This window comes from Rosa chinensis, chromosome 3, assembly GCF_002994745.2.
Source record: "Rosa chinensis cultivar Old Blush chromosome 3, RchiOBHm-V2, whole genome shotgun sequence".
NCBI classification, from domain to species: domain Eukaryota; kingdom Viridiplantae; phylum Streptophyta; class Magnoliopsida; order Rosales; family Rosaceae; genus Rosa; species Rosa chinensis.
The window spans coordinates 48,458,967-48,480,096 of NC_037090.1; the positions used below are offsets into that span (position 1 = coordinate 48,458,967).

The 21,130-nt window shown below is 48.4% G+C and overlaps 1 protein-coding gene across 1 annotated transcript; it reads left to right on the plus strand.

Annotated features, from left to right (window-relative positions):
* The first annotated feature begins 5,841 nt into the window (after nt 1–5,841).
* LOC112194679 lies at nt 5,842–11,481 on the plus strand. Its single transcript, XM_040517072.1, has 4 exons — nt 5,842–6,651; nt 6,868–9,147; nt 9,244–10,939; nt 11,105–11,481. Exons 1-4 carry the CDS (start codon nt 5,842–5,844, stop codon nt 11,479–11,481), a joined length of 5,163 nt encoding a protein of 1,720 aa, XP_040373006.1.
* The last annotated feature ends 9,649 nt before the right edge of the window (nt 11,482–21,130 follow it).

The following is a 21,130-nucleotide window of genomic DNA, read 5'->3' on the forward strand; positions in this document are numbered from 1 at the left end:
TGATCAAACGTCGTGGATGAGGAGAGCACCAACCTCGTCACCAGGTTATTCTCTATGCCTTTCAGAAAAGGACTTCTTGCCTTACAGATAAGGGCTTTGGTTGTGATCTCTTCACGACACCGAATCGATACTCAACTTTGTAGGTTGAGCAGTGCAATCACTGGGAAGTTTGGAGAAAGCACGGGTTTTGCTAAAGCGTGACTTTAGCTTCGCTGGGTTGCTAGGGCGTTACCCTTGCTTCGCTAGGTTGCAACTAGGTTACAGGTAGGTTTGCTCCAGAGAGGCTTTGATAATCTATATGATTAGTTGATTTGAGAGTTGTGTGTAATTTGTCCTTGAAACTTGGTATTTATACCTAGGGTTTCGACTATTCCTTGCCATAGAAGGATTATTGATTGAAGTTTCCTATTCAATCTCTACTACTTGATTCCAATAAGGGCTCGTTTTCCTTATGGATCACGGAATGGGTGAAGCTATAACCCAAACCCAAGTAGGCTTATTTTTGGGCCGCAGGTATCAGCCCGCTGTGCTAAATCCCCTAAGGGACCTTGCCAAAAATACTTTTGGGCCAAACAGAAATTCCTAAAATTTCCCACGTAATCAGAAATCAAGACTCTAGACGAACTTCGAAAAACTGTTTAAATCAGTGCAAGGTTTCATTCAAAGACCACAAAAACCCACATAGAAGTTAAACAACGATTTCCACTAAAACTTGCCTTTTTCTGCACAAAGCATATTTCTGACAAAACACATTTCAAAGTCGGTACGGGTTTAAGCACGTAACTAGTAAACACTGAAATCCAAAACGTTTGAATAGTACCGGGAAGTCAACCCTTCTTACCAAAACTTTTTCGAAACTTTTTTTTTTTTTTTTCGGGTATCAGAGGTTTTTAAAAACAACAGAAATCGAAAATTTTGAAAACATTGCTCTGATACCACTTTCTGTAACGCCCCAAACTGCACCTCACCAGCTTGAGTACGTCACAGTGCCGCGAGTCTCTAAAACATAAACTGAAAATTCGATTTACATTCTAGAAATTCGCTAAGCATTTGTTCGAAATAAATTTTGACAAAAATTCGCAACGGAAGCTTTTAAATTCTTTTGAGGTGAAAACCCTTCTAAAACTTTAAATTCAAATGTTCGTCCAGGACTTAACGTTGCAAACATCCGAGGAATAAAGGACTTAGCATATAACAAACAAATTGTGACAAGTTCTGAAAATACAAATTTAAGGAACAGGAATAAGATTGGAACCCAGAACCTGACTTCTATTGAAATCCGCACACCCAGCTCCGTCCGCTCCAATCCCGTTTCCAGTGCACAGTACCTGCAACCACACTATTGTAGGGGTGAGCTTTCGTCCTCGCTACTTAATAGGGGCTTCACCCGACTAGGTTTGAAAACTGACACATGAAATATTAATTTGGGATCCCAGTATGAAAAAATTAAACCATTTAGTTAAAGAACGACAAGCTTTACATATCTTTCGGACTCAAAATCCAATGAACGAAACTCAAAGAAATGCATAATACCTGATGGCCGGTCCCATGGACCAACTACACGGCCTTACCTCAAATAAAATCATCACCAGGTAAGCGTAGTGAGAGTGTCCACTTACGCCATATCACCTAGAAATAGTGCCACACCTCAGAGGATGTCAAACACCATTCCGTCCATACGGCCCCTCCGGAGGTTTAGGGGATCGAAGCCTGAGGAATCGCTATGTTCCACCCACTCTCAAGCCATCAATAACCAAACCATGCAACTCAAATATGCATAAACATTTAATTCAAAACGGAAAACAACTAATCGAATCAGTCCCGAGTCCCCTACCTGAATTCTGATGCTTTAACCTTTTACATTGTTCAAGATTCACGAACCTTTCGTTCCTTGGGTAACTGGAAATCCTAGATTCCAACATTCCGACCGTTAATATCTCATTGAACAATTAGGTGAAATATCGACGATTACTAAATCGTCCAACCAATCTTTCCTGGTTTGACCAGGAGTTGACCATGTTTGACTAATCGCAACAAGTTCGATAATTAACCCAAAATACCAAACATTCACTTGAAGTTTACAATATCGACCAAATATATATTAAGTGCATCTGATTTACTAAGGCCACCCAATATATATTAATTTATTTTCTTTACTTAACGATTGTGTCGCATAGTAATTCGACGGAATTACTAAGGACAGCCATATATTACTTTAGGTCATTTTCACCATATAATTTCACTTCAACACTAATTCCAAATACTAGTCTTGAATAAAAATGCATCAATAATATCGTTCAACTAACAGCCATGGCAATGCTAACAAAGCATAAACTTAATCATCCAAGTCCATTCTGCCTATGCATTCAATCTTATAATCAGGATATCTCAATCTCAACCACAGCACAACAATTCATTCAATTCAAAACACCACAACTCATCCAATCTGTCCTCCCAGTTCAAACATATTGACAAACCACCAAAACTACACAATTCAACCAAAACCAACCGGCAACAGTAACCAAAATACCAAGACAGAAATAATTCAAGAACCCTTCAGCCCACAAGTTCGAATTCGTCACAAGAACAGCCTTTTAATTCAAGGTTTGAAATTATACCTTCGAAACTCTACGTTGATCAAGCTTGGGTTTACAGAACCTCTTGCCGGAACTGGAATGTTGGTGAGTTGAAGATTTTGATGCCAACAACCCAGAAAGTCTCTTAATTCCTCGTCTACAGGTGAACTCGAGATGGAAACTAAGCCCAGAAGTGCTCGAAACGTCACCGGTGTCGAAGAACACGGCGGAGCCATGGCTACCCAGAAACGCAAAATCGTCAAAACTTGATTAAATCGAAAAACTAATCATACTAGGGTGTTGAGCATGACGAGGAGGTGAGTTTCCATACCAAGAGCAGCTGAGTCGGTCGCTGGAAGTTGCAGAGGTGGCTGGAGAAAGCTCACGGCTTCCCGTTGTTGCTGCTCCATTCACCGTCGGTGCATGGACGATCTGAGAGTGCAGGAAAGTAGGCGACGCCGAGACGAAGCTATTGGTGGCCTCGTGGGGTGGCAGGACGTGGAAGTTCCGGTCGAGTCACTTGCCGGGTCTCGCTGCATCTCGGGTCAGAGAGCACCGAGCTCTCTCTCTCTCTCTCTCTCTCTCTCTCTCTCTCTCTCTCTCTCTCTCTCTCTCTCTCTCGCTTTCTGGATATTCCTCCACCCTTGATCTGATCAACACCTAGATATATAGGTTGGTCCATTTAACATTGAACGGCCATGATCAAGTGGTGGGTGGATGGATGGCCAGGATTGCACCGCAGGAAATTTTCTTTTTATTTAAATGAATTTCCATAATTTCCAAACTTCGGAAATTCATTACAAGCACTTCAGGTATCCGAAAAATTCCCCGAAAATTTTCACGAACTAGTCATGTCGTGTACTTTATTAACCAACTCTTAGATTGAGGATTTCACTTTACGAAAATTTATGGAAATTTCCTCGAGTATCATGACATTTATCGAGATCGTTGAATAATTTCGTGTACGATCTCCATTAAGCTCGATACATTTTTCTGGGGCTCACAGAAACGCCACAAGGCCCATTTGCACAACTTACAAAACAAGTAACGTGTATCACGTTTCTACAATGCCAGAGTCAAAGCCCGAAACCTCCAACTGGGGGACTGGGTAATGAAGGAAGTCATTCCACCGCCAACGTCACTCCACCGAACTTGGGAAGGACCATACAAAATAGTGGAAGTCGTTAGCCCTGGCACCTTCTACTTAATGGACAAGGACGGCGTCACAACGGCCCACCCTTGGAATACCGAACACTCTAGTATTACTATAAATAGTCATGCCGCTACCTAAGAGCATCTTGACTTAGTTAAATTTTTGTTCAGTATTTAGCTAAGGGAAGGTACCCAACGGGTACAACCCCCTTTTTGTAAAACACTGACCTATTAACTATCAATGAAACGAGGAATTATTCAAACCATTTTCACCAAGTAGAGCACAAAAAGTTCAACTGGCAACGCTAATAACATTCGGCGGACGACGTCCGCAACATCGTGCACTTGGCACAATTTTAATTCCTTTAATGTTTCGTTGATTACCAAAAGCAAGTCAAAATTCTAGCAGCATATTAACATTCAAACAACACAATCTCACACTTGGCAAAATTTTCAGAAACAAATAGCCACATTTCATACATCTAGGGTCGGGACTACCCGCCCAAAAATATTGTCAAGTTACAAAAGCAAGAAGCCTCAGCGGCATTACAAAAAAAAAAAAGCAACAGGAGCAGGACCACAAGGCTCAAGTAATCTTCAGGGATTGTTGGGAGCGGTGACGACTTCTTCATTAGTCACCGGTGGCTCCTGGGCGCCCATGTGGCTCGTCTGGTCAGACCCAGGAGCGGTAAGACTCAGCGTCACAATGGTGCCATCCGGCCGAGTGTGCACAGCCATAAAGTTGGCCCAGGAGACTTCAGAATGGGTAGGCAGGGGAGTCCGCTGACCATTATCCGCCGGACCATGGTCACTCTTGTCGCTGCCAGAGCGTATACCCTCAGTCCAATCAGCGACAGGCCCAGTCGCCAACATGGGCGGCTGACTCGATGTACTGGCAAACTGAGACGCTTTGACCCAGTTAATGGCGCCTTTCTTGTTCAGAAACTCCAGGTTAGCGGAGGCACCATCTTTCGCTGCCTCAGTTAGGGCTTGCTTGTATGTCGTAGACTGCTTGAAGGATTCCACAGCGGCGGCCTCTACACGGCCCTTCTCATCTCCCAACCGGGCAACCTCGCCCTGCAACTTCTTCAGCTCCGCATTCTTGGCAGCAGACTCCCGCTGCAGGATATCAAACTTCTTACCTTTGGCCGCTACTTGCTCCTTCAACAAAGCTATATCCTGCTCCAGGAGGGACACATGGTCGTTCAGCTCCAGGTCCAGCTCAACGGTAACTCTCAGCTTGCCGCGGGCATCCAAGGTGTCGCACTCTGCCTTAGTGAGGCGCTGCTTGGTCTCCCCCAGTTTGTCTTGTGCCTCCTGCAACTCTTTCTGGAGACCCTTGATCTCCTTTCTCAGTTGCCGCTCAATCTGAGGCAAGCTCGATGCCGCCAGGAACAGCTCGTGCAGCCCAATGGATAGGTGACCGAATGCCGAGCTGAACGGCGATTGTTGAACAGCGGTCTCGCGGACGATCCCATCCAATCACCCAAACCTTAGTCGCTTGCAGAGGTGAAACAGGAATTCCCACTCAGGATCAGTCAGAAACTCCGCATAGGCAGAGAATGAGTCTAGATCGCCCTGCGGCACCTCCCCAGCTGTACATACTGGGGAGTCAACTAGGTTTGACACTAGCCTCTGAGCCCCCTCGGTACTCCCAGGTACTACGCCATGGACCGGCTTCACGACCCACCATGGCGGGCCTCACATGGGATGCCACCCTGGGCACCCAGGGCCCGGGGCAAGGCCAGCATAGCCCATCTATTTACGCAACAAGAGAGTTGATATGACATCAGAAGAACAACCTGTGTCCCACATCGAGGATAGGGGAGACTCCCTTCCCACGCTTGAGTATAAAAACATTAGCACAACCACCTTTCACGGGTAATAACTCCTATATACACAGTTTGATCTCTACATCTATTAGTTTCTCACTCAGACATCGGAGAGGTATAAACCGTCCGGCACGGTTTATCCCTCTGACGTTGTGTTCTTGATACAGGATTCAGGAGTTGATCGGTGCCCCAGACGGTATAGCATTCTGTGTGAGGTACCCGGAGAAAGCCACCAGAAACATTGGCGCGCCAGATAGGGGCTCGATCGTGGATCATTTAGAATGGATGAGCCAGAAGCGGCAGGAGAAGTTAGAAGTGTCGCTCGGGCACTGATATTCACACCGGGAACTTCTTCAGCAGAAGCGCCCAGTGTTCCAGGAGAATTGCATGGTCTCGGATCCTTGGACCCCATAGTCCCGGAAGAAGTGACTCCGGTATCGGAGATGGATTCTATGCGAGCTGAGATCGCAGCCTTCAGGGAACAATCCCGGATGGATCGGGAACAAAGGAGTACCGATAGGGAAACGAACCGCCTTGCACAACAGAGAATGCAGGATTTGGAAGATGAAAACACAGCGCTGGCCCGAGCACTGGACAGGAGGCACCAGCACAACGAGGCACTCACCCAGGCCCTGGCTAGAGCATCCTCGCTAGCAACAGGTATGAACACTGCACCGACAACAGGAGGCCCTAGCACCGCTCCAGCACCTTCTGCGGAGGGCGGCCATCGGATAATCCAAGTACCGGTAGACTTATTCCCGGAAAGCTTGAGGCATCTACCACCACCACCGTTACCGCAGCCAGTTCACAATATCCCACCGGTAACCGACGCAAACACGGCTTTACTCGTACAAATGAGCAACTCCTTACATGCCCTGCAGGCAAGGGTACAGGCCACAGAAAATAAAGACACCTGGAGAGCTATGAACAGTTACGAGGACCGCCCGGGGCCTTTCACCCAACAGGTTAGAGGAGCCATTCGAGCGAATACATCAAAACCATTGAAGATTGACTATACGGGAGTTGGAGACCCCTATCAGCATCTCCAGGCTTTCCGATCACAAACAAGCGCCAAGGGATATACGGATGAAGTGTGTTGTAATATGTTCCAGGAGACCTTGTCAGGGGAGGCTTTGAGTTGGTTCTACGAACTGCCGGTCGGTTCTATAGGGAATTTTAAGGAGCTGGCTGACAAATTTGTCGCTCGATTCATCTTACGCACCGATGGGATACACACACCAAAGGGCCTGTTAAAAGTCCAGCAGGGGGAAGATGAAACTTTGAAGTCTTTTGTAAATCGATGGCAGGCGGCTACCGCTAAGTGCCGGGACCTTAATAAGGAACTGGCTGAGCTGGCTTTCAGGAGGGGCTTAAGGCGCGGAGAATTTCTCTACGGGATCAACCATAATCCTCCAGCTAGCTACGACGAGCTGATGGCCACTGCCATCAGACACGCCCAGGCCGAATTCGAGACTTACGGGGACAACCCCAGACCGGAGCTAAGATTCTCCTCACAGACCTCGACTGTTAGGGATGAAACACGAAAGAGGGAGTGGGTCTATAGCCATGATAGGTCACCCCATACCTCGAACGAAAGAGGCAAAGAGTCCTCGTCCAGGTCAAACAGTTATGGGACCACCCACCCTCACCGGGAGCCGAGGGCACAACAGGCCCCACGGACACTACCACCACCCCGGTATAAGGTGTTCACAATCCTCAACGCTTCATACGAGACTATTTGGAACGAAAACAAGGATGAGATACCGAGACCACCCCCAAGGAAATTCCCGAAGAGTAAACTTACCCAGCAGGATACCGGAAGGTTCTGCATTTATCATGAAGATGCCGGACATAATACCAATCTCTGCGTTGCTTTAAAAAATACAATCGAGTCCCTCATCCAAAGGGGCAAGCTTCAACGATACCTACCTGCTAAGGAGATAGGAGCTGTAGACGTGTACGGCCAGATCTTCACGATCCACGGTGGGGGCCCGAAAGAGTTGCCCCCCCATAGGAGGAAACGAAATTCTAGTTTCGGTCGTCCGGAAGTTTTCAACTTCCACAAGGCTCCGCAGCAAGACGGTGGCACCGGATGGACATCGGTGACATTCCTGCAGGAGGAGGAGGCCGACCTAAGGATGCCCCATGATGATCCCTTCCTAATCACGCTCCAAATGGACCATTATATAATGTCCCGGGTGCTCGTGGACACCGGGGCCTCAGTTAGCGTATTATTTCGCGATGCTTACAACGCTTTGAACAGGGGAAGGTCCAAGCTGTCACAGGATAACGAGCCCCTAATTAGTTTTTCAGGAGATATCGTCCAACCACTCGAATCAGATTACCTATCGATCACGATAGGCGAAAGCCCGAATTGTTCAACCATCAAAACAGAGTTCATTGTCGTGGACTGCGTCTCATCCTACAATGCTATCCTGGGCCGGGCGGCACTCTGGCGTCTGAAAACCTTTATAGCAGGTCACATGTTGATGATGAAAGTACCAACCCCGGCCGGCACTGCTACGATCCGGGGTGATCAGGCAGCCGCGAGGAAGTGCTATTCTCTAACTGTATCACGCGGTAAGGGAAAGTCCGAAATGTTGCACGTAGCTACTAACCCTCTGTTGGACAGGTACGAGGATCCCAGGGCAGATACCGACTCCGAAGAAGAACGGCCCGGTGCCGTAGAAGACATTGAAGAAGTGGTCCTATCAGAGCAGTTCCCGGACAGGACTGTTAGGATTGGTACAAGGTTGTCTCCAGTTGTCAGGGAAGGATTGATCTCGTTTCTTCGATCCAACACATCTGCATTCGCCTGGTCCTATGAGGACATGCCCGGTATACCGCCAGAGATAGCCACGCACAATCTTAGTATCGTTCCGTACTCAACACCGGTAAGACAAAAACGAAGGGCCTTCACACACGAGAAATACCAGGCTATCCAGGTTGAGGTAAAAAAGCTGATCGCCATCAACTTTATCAGGGAAGTAACATACCCCCGGTGGTTAGCCAACTTGGTAATGGTACCAAAGAAATCCCCGGGATCATGGCGCATGTGTGTGGACTACACAAGGCTCAATCAGGCATGCCCTAAGGATAGCTTCCAGCTCCCGCGAATTGATCAATTAATCGACTCCACTGCTGGGTACCGGTTACTCAGTTTCATGGATGCGTTCAGTGGGTACAACCAAATTCGAATGAACCCGGCAGACGAGGAGCACACTGCCTTTACCACAGACAAAGGTCTCTATTGCTACCAGGTCATGCCTTTCGAGTTAAAGAATGCAGGTGCCACTTATCAGCGACTTGTCAACTCCATGTTTGCGGAGGTTATCGGTGCTATCATGGAGGTCTACGTGGACGACATGCTGGTGAAGAGTCTAACTCCAGAGGATCATGTAGCCAACTTGTCAATCGTCTTCACCATCATATTGCGCAATGGGATGCGGCTTAACCCACAGAAGTGCATCTTCGGGGTCGAGGTAGGAAAGTTTCTCGGGTACATCACTAGCCACAGGGGAATTGAGGCCAATCCAGAGAAGGTGCAGGCTATATTAGACATGGTGTCCCCAACCTACAGGAACGAGGTCCAATCTCTAGTAGGCAAGGTGGCCGCCCTGTCAAGATTCATCTCCAGGCTGACGGACAAGTGTACTCCTTTCTTCAAATTGCTAAAAACCCAGCACGTCGAAATGATAGCCTGGACAGCGGAGCACGAGGCTGCTTTCCTTGGTTTGAAGTCATACTTGTCAGAGGTACCTCTACTCTACAAACCTGTTCCCGGAGAGATGCTTTACGTATATCTGGCGGCATCGTCAACGGCTGTGAGCTCAGTCCTGATTAGGAAGGACTCCGATTGTGAATACCCAGTGTACTACGCTGGAAAAGGTTACACCGGGGCAGAATCCAGGTACCCGGACATTGAAAGAGTGGCACTGGCTCTCCTGGTATTAGCCCGAAAGCTGAGACATTACTTCCAGGCACACTCGATCACCGTTTTCACTAATCACCCATTGAGGCAGGTTTTACAGAAACCAGAAGTATCGGGCAGGTTAATTAAATGGGCCATCGAATTGGGGGAGTTCGATATCAAGTACCAGCCCTGGACAGCCATCAAAGGCCAGGCAGCGGCAGATTTTATTTCAGAATCAATCCCCTCCCATAACCCAAACCGGGAATCATCGGAACCACTAGCTGCAGATCCACCTCCGCCAAGCACTTGGCGATTATACGTTGATGGAGCATCCAACAAGAAAACCAGCGGAGCCGGCATCCTGCTAATTAGCCCGGACGAGCAAGTCTACGAGTACGCCCTCAAGTTTGCCTTCAAAGCATCCAACAATGCCGCCGAGTACGAGGCACTTATAGCAGGTCTGCAGATCGCCCGAGAACTAGGGGTGCAGCACCTTAGTATCTTCAGTGATTCTCAGTTAGTCGTAAACCAAGTCAGCGGTAACTTTGAGGCAAAGGAGCCCCACATGTCCTCCTACCAGGCCTTGGCCCTGGCATTAGTTCAGAGGTTTACCTCCTACATTTTTACCCAAATACCGAGGGCAGAAAACGACAAGGCAGACGCCCTTGCAAAGCTCGCATCAACTTCTCCAAACCGTACCTATGGGGCCACCAAGGTCGAAATACTAGCAGGACCTAGCACTTCTAAGACGGTGTCAGAAATATTTGCCGTGGATCACACAGCTTCATGGATGGACCCAATTTTGAGATACATGATCGACGGCCTAGCACCGGATGATAAGGTCGAGGCCAGAAGACTACAGCTAAGGTCAGCTCGATACACGATCATGAATGGAAAACTGTACAGAAGGGGGCATTGCTTTCCCAACCTGAAGTGTGTAACGCCGGAGGAAGGTCACAAAATAATGAAGGACATTCACGCTGGTGTATGTGGTAACCATGCCGGAGCCCGATCTCTTGGGCACAAGACCCTAAGGGCAGGATATTTCTGGCCAACCATGTCGGCTCTGGCCCAAACAATATCCAGTTCTTGCCACAAATGCCAAATGTATGCAAATATCCCAAGGGCACCGCCCATCGCCCTTTCCATCCTCCTGGCACCATGGCCGTTCTGTCAGTGGGGTTTGGACCTGATTGGTAAACTTCCCACAGCAGTAGGACAGTTCAAATACACCATTGTTGCCGTGGACTACCAAACAAAGTGGGTTGAGGCAGAACCTCTCGTCGCCATCACCACGGAAAAGGTCAAAAGCTTCCTATGGAAGAACATTTACTACAGGTTTGGAGTCCCGGATACCATAGTCACAGACAATGGTACCCAGTTTGACAATGATGAGTTGAGGGCTTACACACAGAACCTAGGCACTAGGATCCTCTATGCTTCCTCGGCTCACCCCCAGACCAACGGTCAGGTCGAAGCTGTCAACAAGATAATCAAGAAAATACTGAAAAAGAAGCTTGACGAAGCAAAGGGTCTTTGGGCTGCTAAACTCCCGGAGGTGTTGTGGGCTATCAGGACCACGACAACGGAGGCTACCGGGGAGACCCCTTTCTGCATGGCTTTCGGATCAGAAGCAGTACTCCCTATTGAAACACAAATCCAGAGTCCCCGGATCGAATACTTCGATGCGGGTACCAACTCACAGGGCCTACACCTCGATGCCGATTTACTCGAGGAACGAAGAGATGTGGCGCACATGCATAACTTGGCAAACAAGCGGAGGATAGCTCGTTACTACGATGCTAAGGTACAGTCCCGGACATTAAAATTGGGGGACTGGGTCATGAAGCAAGTCTACCCAGAGCCCCGGGGACTGGATCCATCCTGGACAGGCCCTTACGAGATCATTGAAGAGGTAGGTCCCGCAACCTTTTTCATCCGGGACATGAACGGGGTCGTTTCCAGGCATCCATGGAATACCCAGCGCCTACGGTATTACTATAAGTAGCTCCGGGAGCATCTTGTCCTAGCTTTTGCTTTTTGAACATACAGCTATGGCAAGCTACCCATCGGGTACTCATTCTGTATTTAACCACCGTGTGGTATTTGAATGGAAAAATGAATTATTCAGACCATTTCTGGCATTTTTTTACCTACCCCGGACATTCCCGGACATAGCTATTGTCAGTTACTCTATTCCGGTAATAAGTGATGCAAACAAATGCTTACGGTAACGAAAATCCCAGAAATTTTAATTCCTTTCCAATTCCCATTCAAAGTCTGGATGTTTCCATTCACAAAAGGCCTGGACTACCAGACAATAAGATAATTGTTCAAAATGAAATAAAATAAAAAAAATTTACAACCGATCTCCACCGGTACTCTGGGACCTACCGGCACCAGACTTGGCAGCCGCCTCCCGATCTTTCTTCTTCCTCTTCAGGAGACCCTGCTTGAATTTGGCTTCATCTAAGTATCCGGCCGCCACCCACTCCTTGAACTTCATAATGACAGCCTTATCTTGGGCAGCAGCTAGCATAGAGATGAGCTCTTTCGAGGACTTGTACTCCTCCACGGCCTCGTGCCTCTCTGCGGGAAGACGATCCTCCAGGTGGTCTGCCTTCTCCTTCCATGAGACGGCAGACTCTACAGCCTTTTTCTCTGAGTCCCGGGCGTTTGTTTACCTATTCCCGTGCCTCAGCGACTTCACCCTCAAGCTCCGCGATCCGCTGCTTAGCGGCGGCCATCTCAGTCCTCATTGAGTCCCGCTCCTTCTCCAGCTTGGCCTTCTCGCCATGAAGATACTTCACCTGCCCGGAGAGATTGCTAACCTCCTCCTTCAGATAAGTATCTTCCTCGCTGGCGTCAATGGCGTACACATTGAAGAGTGCCTGCAGATACACCGATTAGTGTGTGTATAACAAAAAAAAACACCGGGGAAAATACAAGACTTACCCGCATCATTGATTCCCGGGCAAGACGGCGATTCTCCTGGGGAGTGTTATCCTTGGCCTGAACCCGGTCGAGGTCAATATCCTTTAGATCCCCAAGCATGGACCGCACGAACTTTTCATCGACAACCCCGTACTCACTCAGCAGCTACTTGATGGGCTTCTTGGGGATTACCGGAATGGCGGGAGATAACAGGCCAAGAGAAAGAGACGACTCTGGTCCCAGGTGATCTTTCTTCTACCTCTTAGCACCAGTACCTTGGACATCCAGGCCAGTGTACGTCACCTCCTTATCAGCCCGATGCCGATGCCTGTGGGATCTCTTCTTCTCACCAGGGAGTAATGCCTCATCCCTCCCAGTGGAGCGAGAGGAAATCGGCAATGGGGCCGGTACTTTTCCCATCCCGGTGTCATCTATCGTGATAACATCGGCCATGGAGGGCTGCGCGACGTGGGTCACGGGAGCGTCGGGGTCAGGCTCACCATATCCCTCATCGGTGATCTCCAGCAGGGTTTCTTCAATGGACCGACTCGTACCTTTCGACCCTAGGTCGACGTCGATGTGAAGGGCGTCTTCTCCCTGGCCCATCAGCATTTCCATCAATTGGGCATCGTCCATTCTGTCCTCCTCCTTGCCTTTCCGGGGTTTCCTCTTCGGCGCTTTCACTACAATCAGTTCAAAGGTTAGTCGAAAGTAAAAAGGACGAGTGACACAAAAAAAAATAATAATAATATACATATGTGTAAGGTTTTAAATCCCTTACCGGGGAGCCACCCTAGCCCTAGCCTATAAAGTATAGAGTGCCGGATGAATCTATAAGAACTCCTCTCTTTCTCTGACCAAACGGCATATACCCGGGCTATCCTCTTCCTTTCTACTTCGGATAGAGTATAGGATTGGTCCCCGATAGCTTGGAAGGTACCGGTCAGCTGCCACTTCTTATTTTTAATCTGCCACCGCCCCCCAGCTAGGAACACTTTGTTCCTCCACCTTTTGCTCATCGAGGTAGGCATGTCGGTAACTAGTGGCTCGTAATCCCTAGCGGCAAAGGTGACCGTACCCGCACACGATTGCTTCCTTGAGTACAGTACCCGATGTACCGCGCGGAACTTGTTTATGGACGGCCACCCTTGTTGGCACAAGTCCCACATGGCCATCATACTATATATTTGGCGAAAGGCATTCGGGGTCAGCTGCCCCGGTGACAGGTTCAGCATCCGCAGCAGATACTGTAGGCACCGGGGCAGCGGTAGAGATAACCCTTGGTGAAGATGATTCTCGTGCAGCGCCACCCACCCCGGGGCAGGATTCGCGGCCATCTCTCCATCCCTGAGAGGCCTAAGCTCAACCGCGTTTGGTATCCCCCACTTCAGTCGCATGTCGATGATCTCCTTCATCGTCATACTTCTCCCGGGCTCGTCACATACGGTCCCATCCGCAAGTGTATACCTCGGCTTCGGTATGCCCTCCGGAATGGCCACTGTGACTACCGAGGCCTCCGCAGATCCACCCTCGCTCTCACCCTCGTCGGACTCCTCACAACTCTCCGAGAACATCCCAGTCGAGGATCCCATGTTCTCTGCTAATTGATCTACTCGGCCTAGGTACCGGTCGATGTCCACTTCAGCTTGCCTGGCAGAGGACTGGTACGACGATCCCGTATCCCCACCCCTGGCTTCTGATACCATCCTAACTACGGTACCGGGGACCTCAAATCTCGCTATCTAGAACCAGAAGCACAAGGGTTAGCCTAGCCAAAACCCAGAAATTCAAGCCAAAACCCATAAAAACACAGAAATTCAAGCCAAAACCCATAAAAACCCAGAAATTCAATGAAAAACCCAGAAAGTGAAACAAACCCGGAAATCTAAAACACAAGGACAACGACACTGGCATTGTTCGTTTCTGTCTATGCAAACAGGAGGAACAAAAACACAAACAGAAACTGCCATGGCAGAAACAGAAACAATATACCTGACAAATAAATAAATTAAATCGTACAAACAGGGCGAGAGATCTAACCTCTTCTTCGGCAGACGATCGATCTATCACTCCACAGGCACTCACACTTCTCCCTTGGCTCTTCCTTTCTCTTCGCTTTGGCTCTCCCTTTCTCTTCGCTGAATCTTCTAAGCTTCTTTTTCACGAAAGTGACGGAAAACAGTCGGTTTCCCTCTTAAATTCAATCTCCAATACATCAGGGCCGTCGAAACCGAAAAGACCTCAACCATAGGATCGCTACACGTGTCCCACGCATTCCCCCATTTCTCGAGGCCTTTGCAGGCGAAGGGACGGGCATTTATTGCACAACCCAGTTTGCCCCACGTGGCCGACATGCACCGCCTACCCATCGGGTATCAGAATCAAGCCCTCTCTCTTTACCCCACTGGGTACCGGAGGCTCAAAATTTTCTACCCCATCGAGTATCGGAACCAAGCCCTCTCTCTACCCCACTGGGTACCGGAGGCTCAAATTTTCTACCCCATCGGGTATCGGAACCAAGCCCTCTCTCTTTACCCCACTGGGTACCGGAGGCTCAAAATTTTCTACCCCATCGGGTATCAGAACCAAGCCCTCTCTCTACCCCACTGGGTACCGGAGGCTCAAATTTTCTACCCCATCGGGTATCGGAACCAAGCCCTCTCTCTTTACCCCACTGGGTACCGGAGGCTCAAAATTTTCTACCCCATCGGGTATCGGAACCAAGCCCTCTCTCTACCCCACTGGGTACCGGAGGCTCAAAATTTTCTACCCCATCGGGTATCGGAACCAAGCCCTCTCTCTCTACCCCACTGGGTACCGGAGGCTCAAAATTTTCTACCCCATCGGGTATCGGAACCAAGCCCTCTCTCTACCCCACTGGGTACCGGAGGCTCAAAATTTTCTACCCAATCGGGTATCGGAAGCAAGCCCTCTCTCTACCCCACTGGGTACCGGAGGCTCAAAATTTTCTACCCCATCGGGTATCGGAACCAAGCCCTCTCTCTATACCCCACTGGGTATCGGAGGCTCAAATTCTTGACCCCATCCAGTACTAGGGACTCAACCTCATTGTCCCACCGAGGTGGCTTACCTACACCGTAGCCTGCTCAAGATTTCTCTTCTGAGGGAACTTGGGGGACTACCTATAGGCACACTAGTGCCAAACCTTGAGACTAAAATAAAGTCCCCACCCAAGAAACATCTTGAACGGGAACTTGGGGGACTTGTACATACTGGGGAGTCAACTAGGTTTGGCACTAGCCTCTGAGCCCCCTCGGTACTCGCAGGTACTACGCCATGGGCCGAGTTCACGACCCACCATGGCGGGCCTCACATGGGATGCCACCCTGGGCACCCAGGGCCCGGGGCAAGGCCAGCACAGCCCATCTATTTACGCAACAAGAGAGCTGATATGACATCAGAAGAACAACCTGTGTCCCACATCGAGGATAGGGGAGACTCCCTTCCCACGCTTGAGTATAAAGACATTAGCACAACCACCTTTCACGAGTAATAACTCCTATATACACAGTTTGATCTCTACATCTATTAGTTTCTCACTCAGACATCGGAGAGGTATAAACCATCCGGCACGGTTTATCCCTCTGACGGTATAGCATTCTGTGTGAGGTACCCGGAGAAAGCCACCAAAAACACCAGCCATAGCCACAATCACCAGCTGCGAAGCTTGCTTGGCCTTCTTCTGGTGGCTGGCCCCGATAGTCTCTGCATTAGCGGCCTCTTCTTCCTCATTGACGTCATTCTACCGCCTCTTCCTTTGAAGAACCGCCAGTGTAGCACCAGCGGCAACATGCCTCGATTTTGCATGTGGTTCCAACCCCGCAATAGAAACTGGTTCTTTCGTGGGCACCACCCTTTCCTTTTGGGGCCCACGTCGATTGGTAGGCGCCCTCTCCTTTGGCTGCACAGGAGCGGCAGAGGCCTTGCTCCTTCCAGTGGCCCCTTGCTAGTCGCCACCCTCGACCGACGCCATGGTCTGGCCAGTGGGAGCGAGATGTGAGTGATGAGGCATTGGCTTCACCACCGGAGTCTCTGACTCACTCACCGCCAGAGTTTGTGGGTCGACAACAGTTTGCTGGGCTGCCAGTCCAACGGCATACATGCCCTCTAGGAAGTTCTGAATTTCTGTGCGGTCCATGGCCTTGTCGAACGCGTCATGGCTTGCTTTGTTACCGGACGGTGTATCTAAACAAGCGCAACGACAGTCAGCCTGGGACAAATTGGGCAAAGGCACAAGTCAGCGGGAGTTACTTACCAAGGGCGCACATCAATTGTAGGTCTACCAATAGCTCCCAACCAGTGAGCAAGCGGAGGTCGAGAAGATTGCGGTTCTGCCAACAACCTTTAATCCTTCCCACACGGCACTGTTCCTCGCGTGTTAAGTTAAAACGCAAGCCCGCTGCACACAGACAAGCAATGATTAAAAAAAAAACAACAACAACAACAACAAAGGCATATCACAGGCAAAACCGCCAGGTTTGGTCAGCGGGGATTGGTGACAAACTTGGATCGGTTGGAACTCCGACTTAATCCTAAACGTCGGAGTCCCTTCATTTACTCCCGCGTCATACTCCCACCCGGTAGTCTCAACGCAGAAGGTAGCCCACCAGGGGGACATGGAATCCTTCAAATTTCATATCAACTTAGGCGCCCTCTGGCGGGGAGAGAGATTCACCTGACCGCTACATCCTTGGCGCCGCATATAGACCAGCTTATAGAAGTGAAGTACCTCCTCTACGATTGTCCCTTCATAGCCAGAGAGACGCCAGAGCTAGTTCAACGCCTTTAGTAACCACCACATATTAGGGCAAATTTGCCTAAAGGCAAGATCGAACTCGCACACTAGGATCTGGAGGTTGGGGAGTAGCGGAAAGGTGACACCTTGGCGGAAGATGGCCTCATGAACGGTAGCGTACCCCGCTGGCAGAATAGAAGCCCTCTCGTCAGCAGTTGGCGGGCGCAACTTCCCCACGCCAGGAAGGCGAAACACCCACTTCAGATGGCTGACGGCGGCCCAGTCATCGGCCCTCTCACCTCATCAACTGCGGTACCGTCACGTAGAACCCAAGCTGACTATATCTCTTCCCCGCCAGCCTCTCCCCCCTTAGCGGAACCTCTAGCGGCGCTGTTACTGGCTAGCCTCTCCTCACGACAATGGGGGGTGGCGGTCTCCTCCCTTGCCCTAGAACTCTCGGGGCGCCCAACACGACCCATTGCCACTTCCCATGGTATGGTTTGTAGCGGCTCAATATCTAGTGGATCGGACAGTGAGGTTCCTGCATGGGCAGACGGACGCAACGAGTCAATAAATATCCTATCCGTCAAGCTGAGTGACACGTCAGACCCGCAATCCTCACTGCTCGAGACCTCTACGACGCTAGCCATCACAAACCCTAAAACCCAGGTCAATTAGTTCAACAACGATCTAAGCTAACCCCATGGCAGCTTTCAATCAAGAACAACCATACCCAGAAAACCCAAAAAGTACCAAAACAGGACTCAAAATCCGTCTCACGAGAATCTTCCGGGTTATGGTTATCGTTGGGGGACGCCTCAACGTCAGAACCTATTCTTGAGAACATAGAGCTCTTTGAAAATTACACTAGTGTACATGAGACGTGAGATAGAAACTCCATCATAATTGATGATGTAGTTGCGCATTTCGTTGCTCATGAGTTTGTTGAGTCCGATGATATCGGACCACGCTCCGTTGATGAATGAATATCCACATAGAGAAATTTGGCCTAAATGAAAAATGCGATCCAGGTTAAGTTGGATTCTCTAACGAAGAGGAAGGTTTTTGAGCCAGTGATGCCAACACCTCCTAACATAAAACCTATTGACTAATGGGTCTTCGTTAGAAAGCGTGATGAGAAAAAGAGATGGCAATCTTGCCTTATGGAGCAAGGCTCCTCACAAAACGTCATGGAATTGACTACGATGAGATATATTCTCTCGTAATGGATGTCATTGCACTCCACTACCCTGTCAGTTTGGTAGTTTTCAAATAACTGAACATGCAGCTTACAAATGTGGTCACTACGTATCTCTATTGGGATCTTGATACGGAATATACATGAAGGTTCATAGTGAACTTCATTTACCCAAGTCAAGTGGCTCTAGACCACGAAGCGCATTTGCAATATGATTGAAACGCTCACTAAAGTGACTACTTGATTGGGAAGAGATATGCCCGTGCATTTCCATAACAAGTTTCGGATTCTATCGCAGTTCATGTTTGACATGATCTTCATTAGAAGCCCTTAAAGAGTTAAGGGAAACCACTGAACACTTGAAATCTGAGTTTGAGATGAAGGATTTTGGGAGAACACGATTATGTCTCGGTTTGGAACTTGAGCATCATGTTGATAGATGCTTAGGCATTTTGACAAGGTCAAACCTTCAAACACCCCCATGATCGTCCGTAGTCTTGATCCTGGAAAGGATCCTCTTCGTCTTAAGGATGATGACGAAGATGTGCTAGGGGCAGAAGTGCCTTACTTGAGTACAATATGCGCATTATTGTACTTAGCTAGCTCAATGCACAAGACCGGACATCTCATTTGTAGTGAACTTATTAGCTAAGGTATAGCTTTGCGCCAACGCGACGCCATTAGATTGGTGTAAAAGATATCTTTCGGTACTTGAAATGTATGATTGATATGGGCTTGTTTTATCCCTACAGAGAGATGATGGATTCAGACCCATCACACACCAGGAACATCGCCAACACTGGCCTGCGTCCACTATCCCCATCCCAAAACGATAAGCGTTTTGGAAGGCTTTGCTGATGTTGGGTATCTCTCTGACCCACACTAGGGGTGGGCGTCCGGACCCGAAAGACCGAAGACTAGACCCGGACATAGCATAAAAGCCCGATTTGGTTCGGTTTTAGTATCGAAAATCTGGGTTCTGTGCAAAGCCCGACCCAACCCGATTTCTCCTCCATCTCAGCGAAACCATCTCCTCCCAAGCCAGCTCCTCCTCCTCCTCCTAAACCTTTCCCCTCCATCTCAACCTCTCGAAACTCTCCTCCTCCTCCATACTCAAATTTGCAGTGGCTCCTGAAGCAACCAAAGCAATACCGGAGTCCCCAGTCTCCACATATGAAGCTCCTCCAAAGCCAGCTCCTCCTCTTCCTCCATACTCAAATTTCCAGTGGCTCCTGAAGCAACCAAAGCAATACCGGAGTCCCCAGTCTCCACATATGAAAAAGCAGAATTTCAGTAAACAACTAAACACCCATAAACCATGTAAAACAAAGAAATCAAATTTGGGCTTTTGTTGGAAAGCAGAATTTCAGAAGAAACCCATAACCTATATGAAACAAAGTATTAAAATTTAAGCATAGGACATGGGAACACAGAGAAAGGAGTTGCTTTGAGTCTCTTATCTTAGGAACCAGTGAAGCTGAGAAAGCAATAGTTGGGAATTGAAAGAATTTTTTTGGGCAGAAGGAATTCCAGATCCAACATAGACCTCATGCTCCCCAGACGCAAGATGTTGATTTGATGAATATATGGTAATTGCCTACTAATTGGTAATAGAGAACTGCATAATGGGGATTGGGAAGGAAGAAAGAAGGAAAAAAAGAAGAAAAAAGAAGAAGAAGAAGAAGAAGAAGAAGAAGAAGATATGAAGTAGAATTGCAGAAGAAGAAGAACTGAAGAAGTGTCGAAGAAAAGTAGAAAACGACTAGAAAAGAAAGAGAGTATAGAAAGTAAAAGAGGGTTCTAGGTTCTATTTTGTTTTACTTCTACCGCCTAGGACGAAATAAATATAAGTTTTGCACATAATATATTGAGAGCGTCTCGTGGTCTAGTGGTTGGGAGCAAGGATTTCGTGTGAGAGGTTGGGGGTTCAAACCTCGCCTCTTACCAAATTTTGTGTATTTTGCATATTGGGCCCGAAAAGCCCGAAGCCCGAACCGGCCTTTTGGGATCGGTTTCTGTTGGTTTCCATTTTAGAAAAAGCCCGAACCGGCTCGGACCGATTGTTTCGGGCTCGGTCTCGGTCTCGGTTTTACCAAATTTCGGGCTCGGCCCGACCCGAGCCCAGGTCTAACCCACACAAAGGTCATTCCCAAACTGGTTAAGTGTTTACCATGGATAAAGACCGTGATACCTTGGAGGTCTATAGAATAAACCCTAGTCACTATATTTTAAAACCATGCAAACATTATTGCTCTTCACGAAGTAGTTCGTGAATGTTTATAGATTGGATCCATAATTACACATGTTCGAACAATTGTGGTTTGAAGTCTACCACAGATGAGCCTACGAGCATTTAGGATAATGTTGTTTGCTTTGAATAAGTGAAGCAAGGGTACATCAAAAGCGACAACACCAAGGATAATCAGCAACAACAGACTCTCCTCAAGATTAAAGTGAACTAGGTTCAATTTGAGGACAGTGCGACAGACTTGCTCACTAAGTCATTGCCTAAATTCCACTTTCGGGAAACATGTTGGTAGCATCATTTGCAGAAGTTATCCGAACTCCCATGACTGTAGTCATCACGGGGAGATGCAGACATTAGGGGGAGATGTCTACATGTATGGTCTCGAAACGTGAAGGGTGTCTTGTGCTCGTTTTCCCCTTTGGCCGAGGTTAGTTTTGTCCCACCAGGTTTTTATTACTCGGCAAGGTTTTTAATGAGGCAACGAGAGGAGCACCACGTTTGGGCAACACAAAGGGGATTGT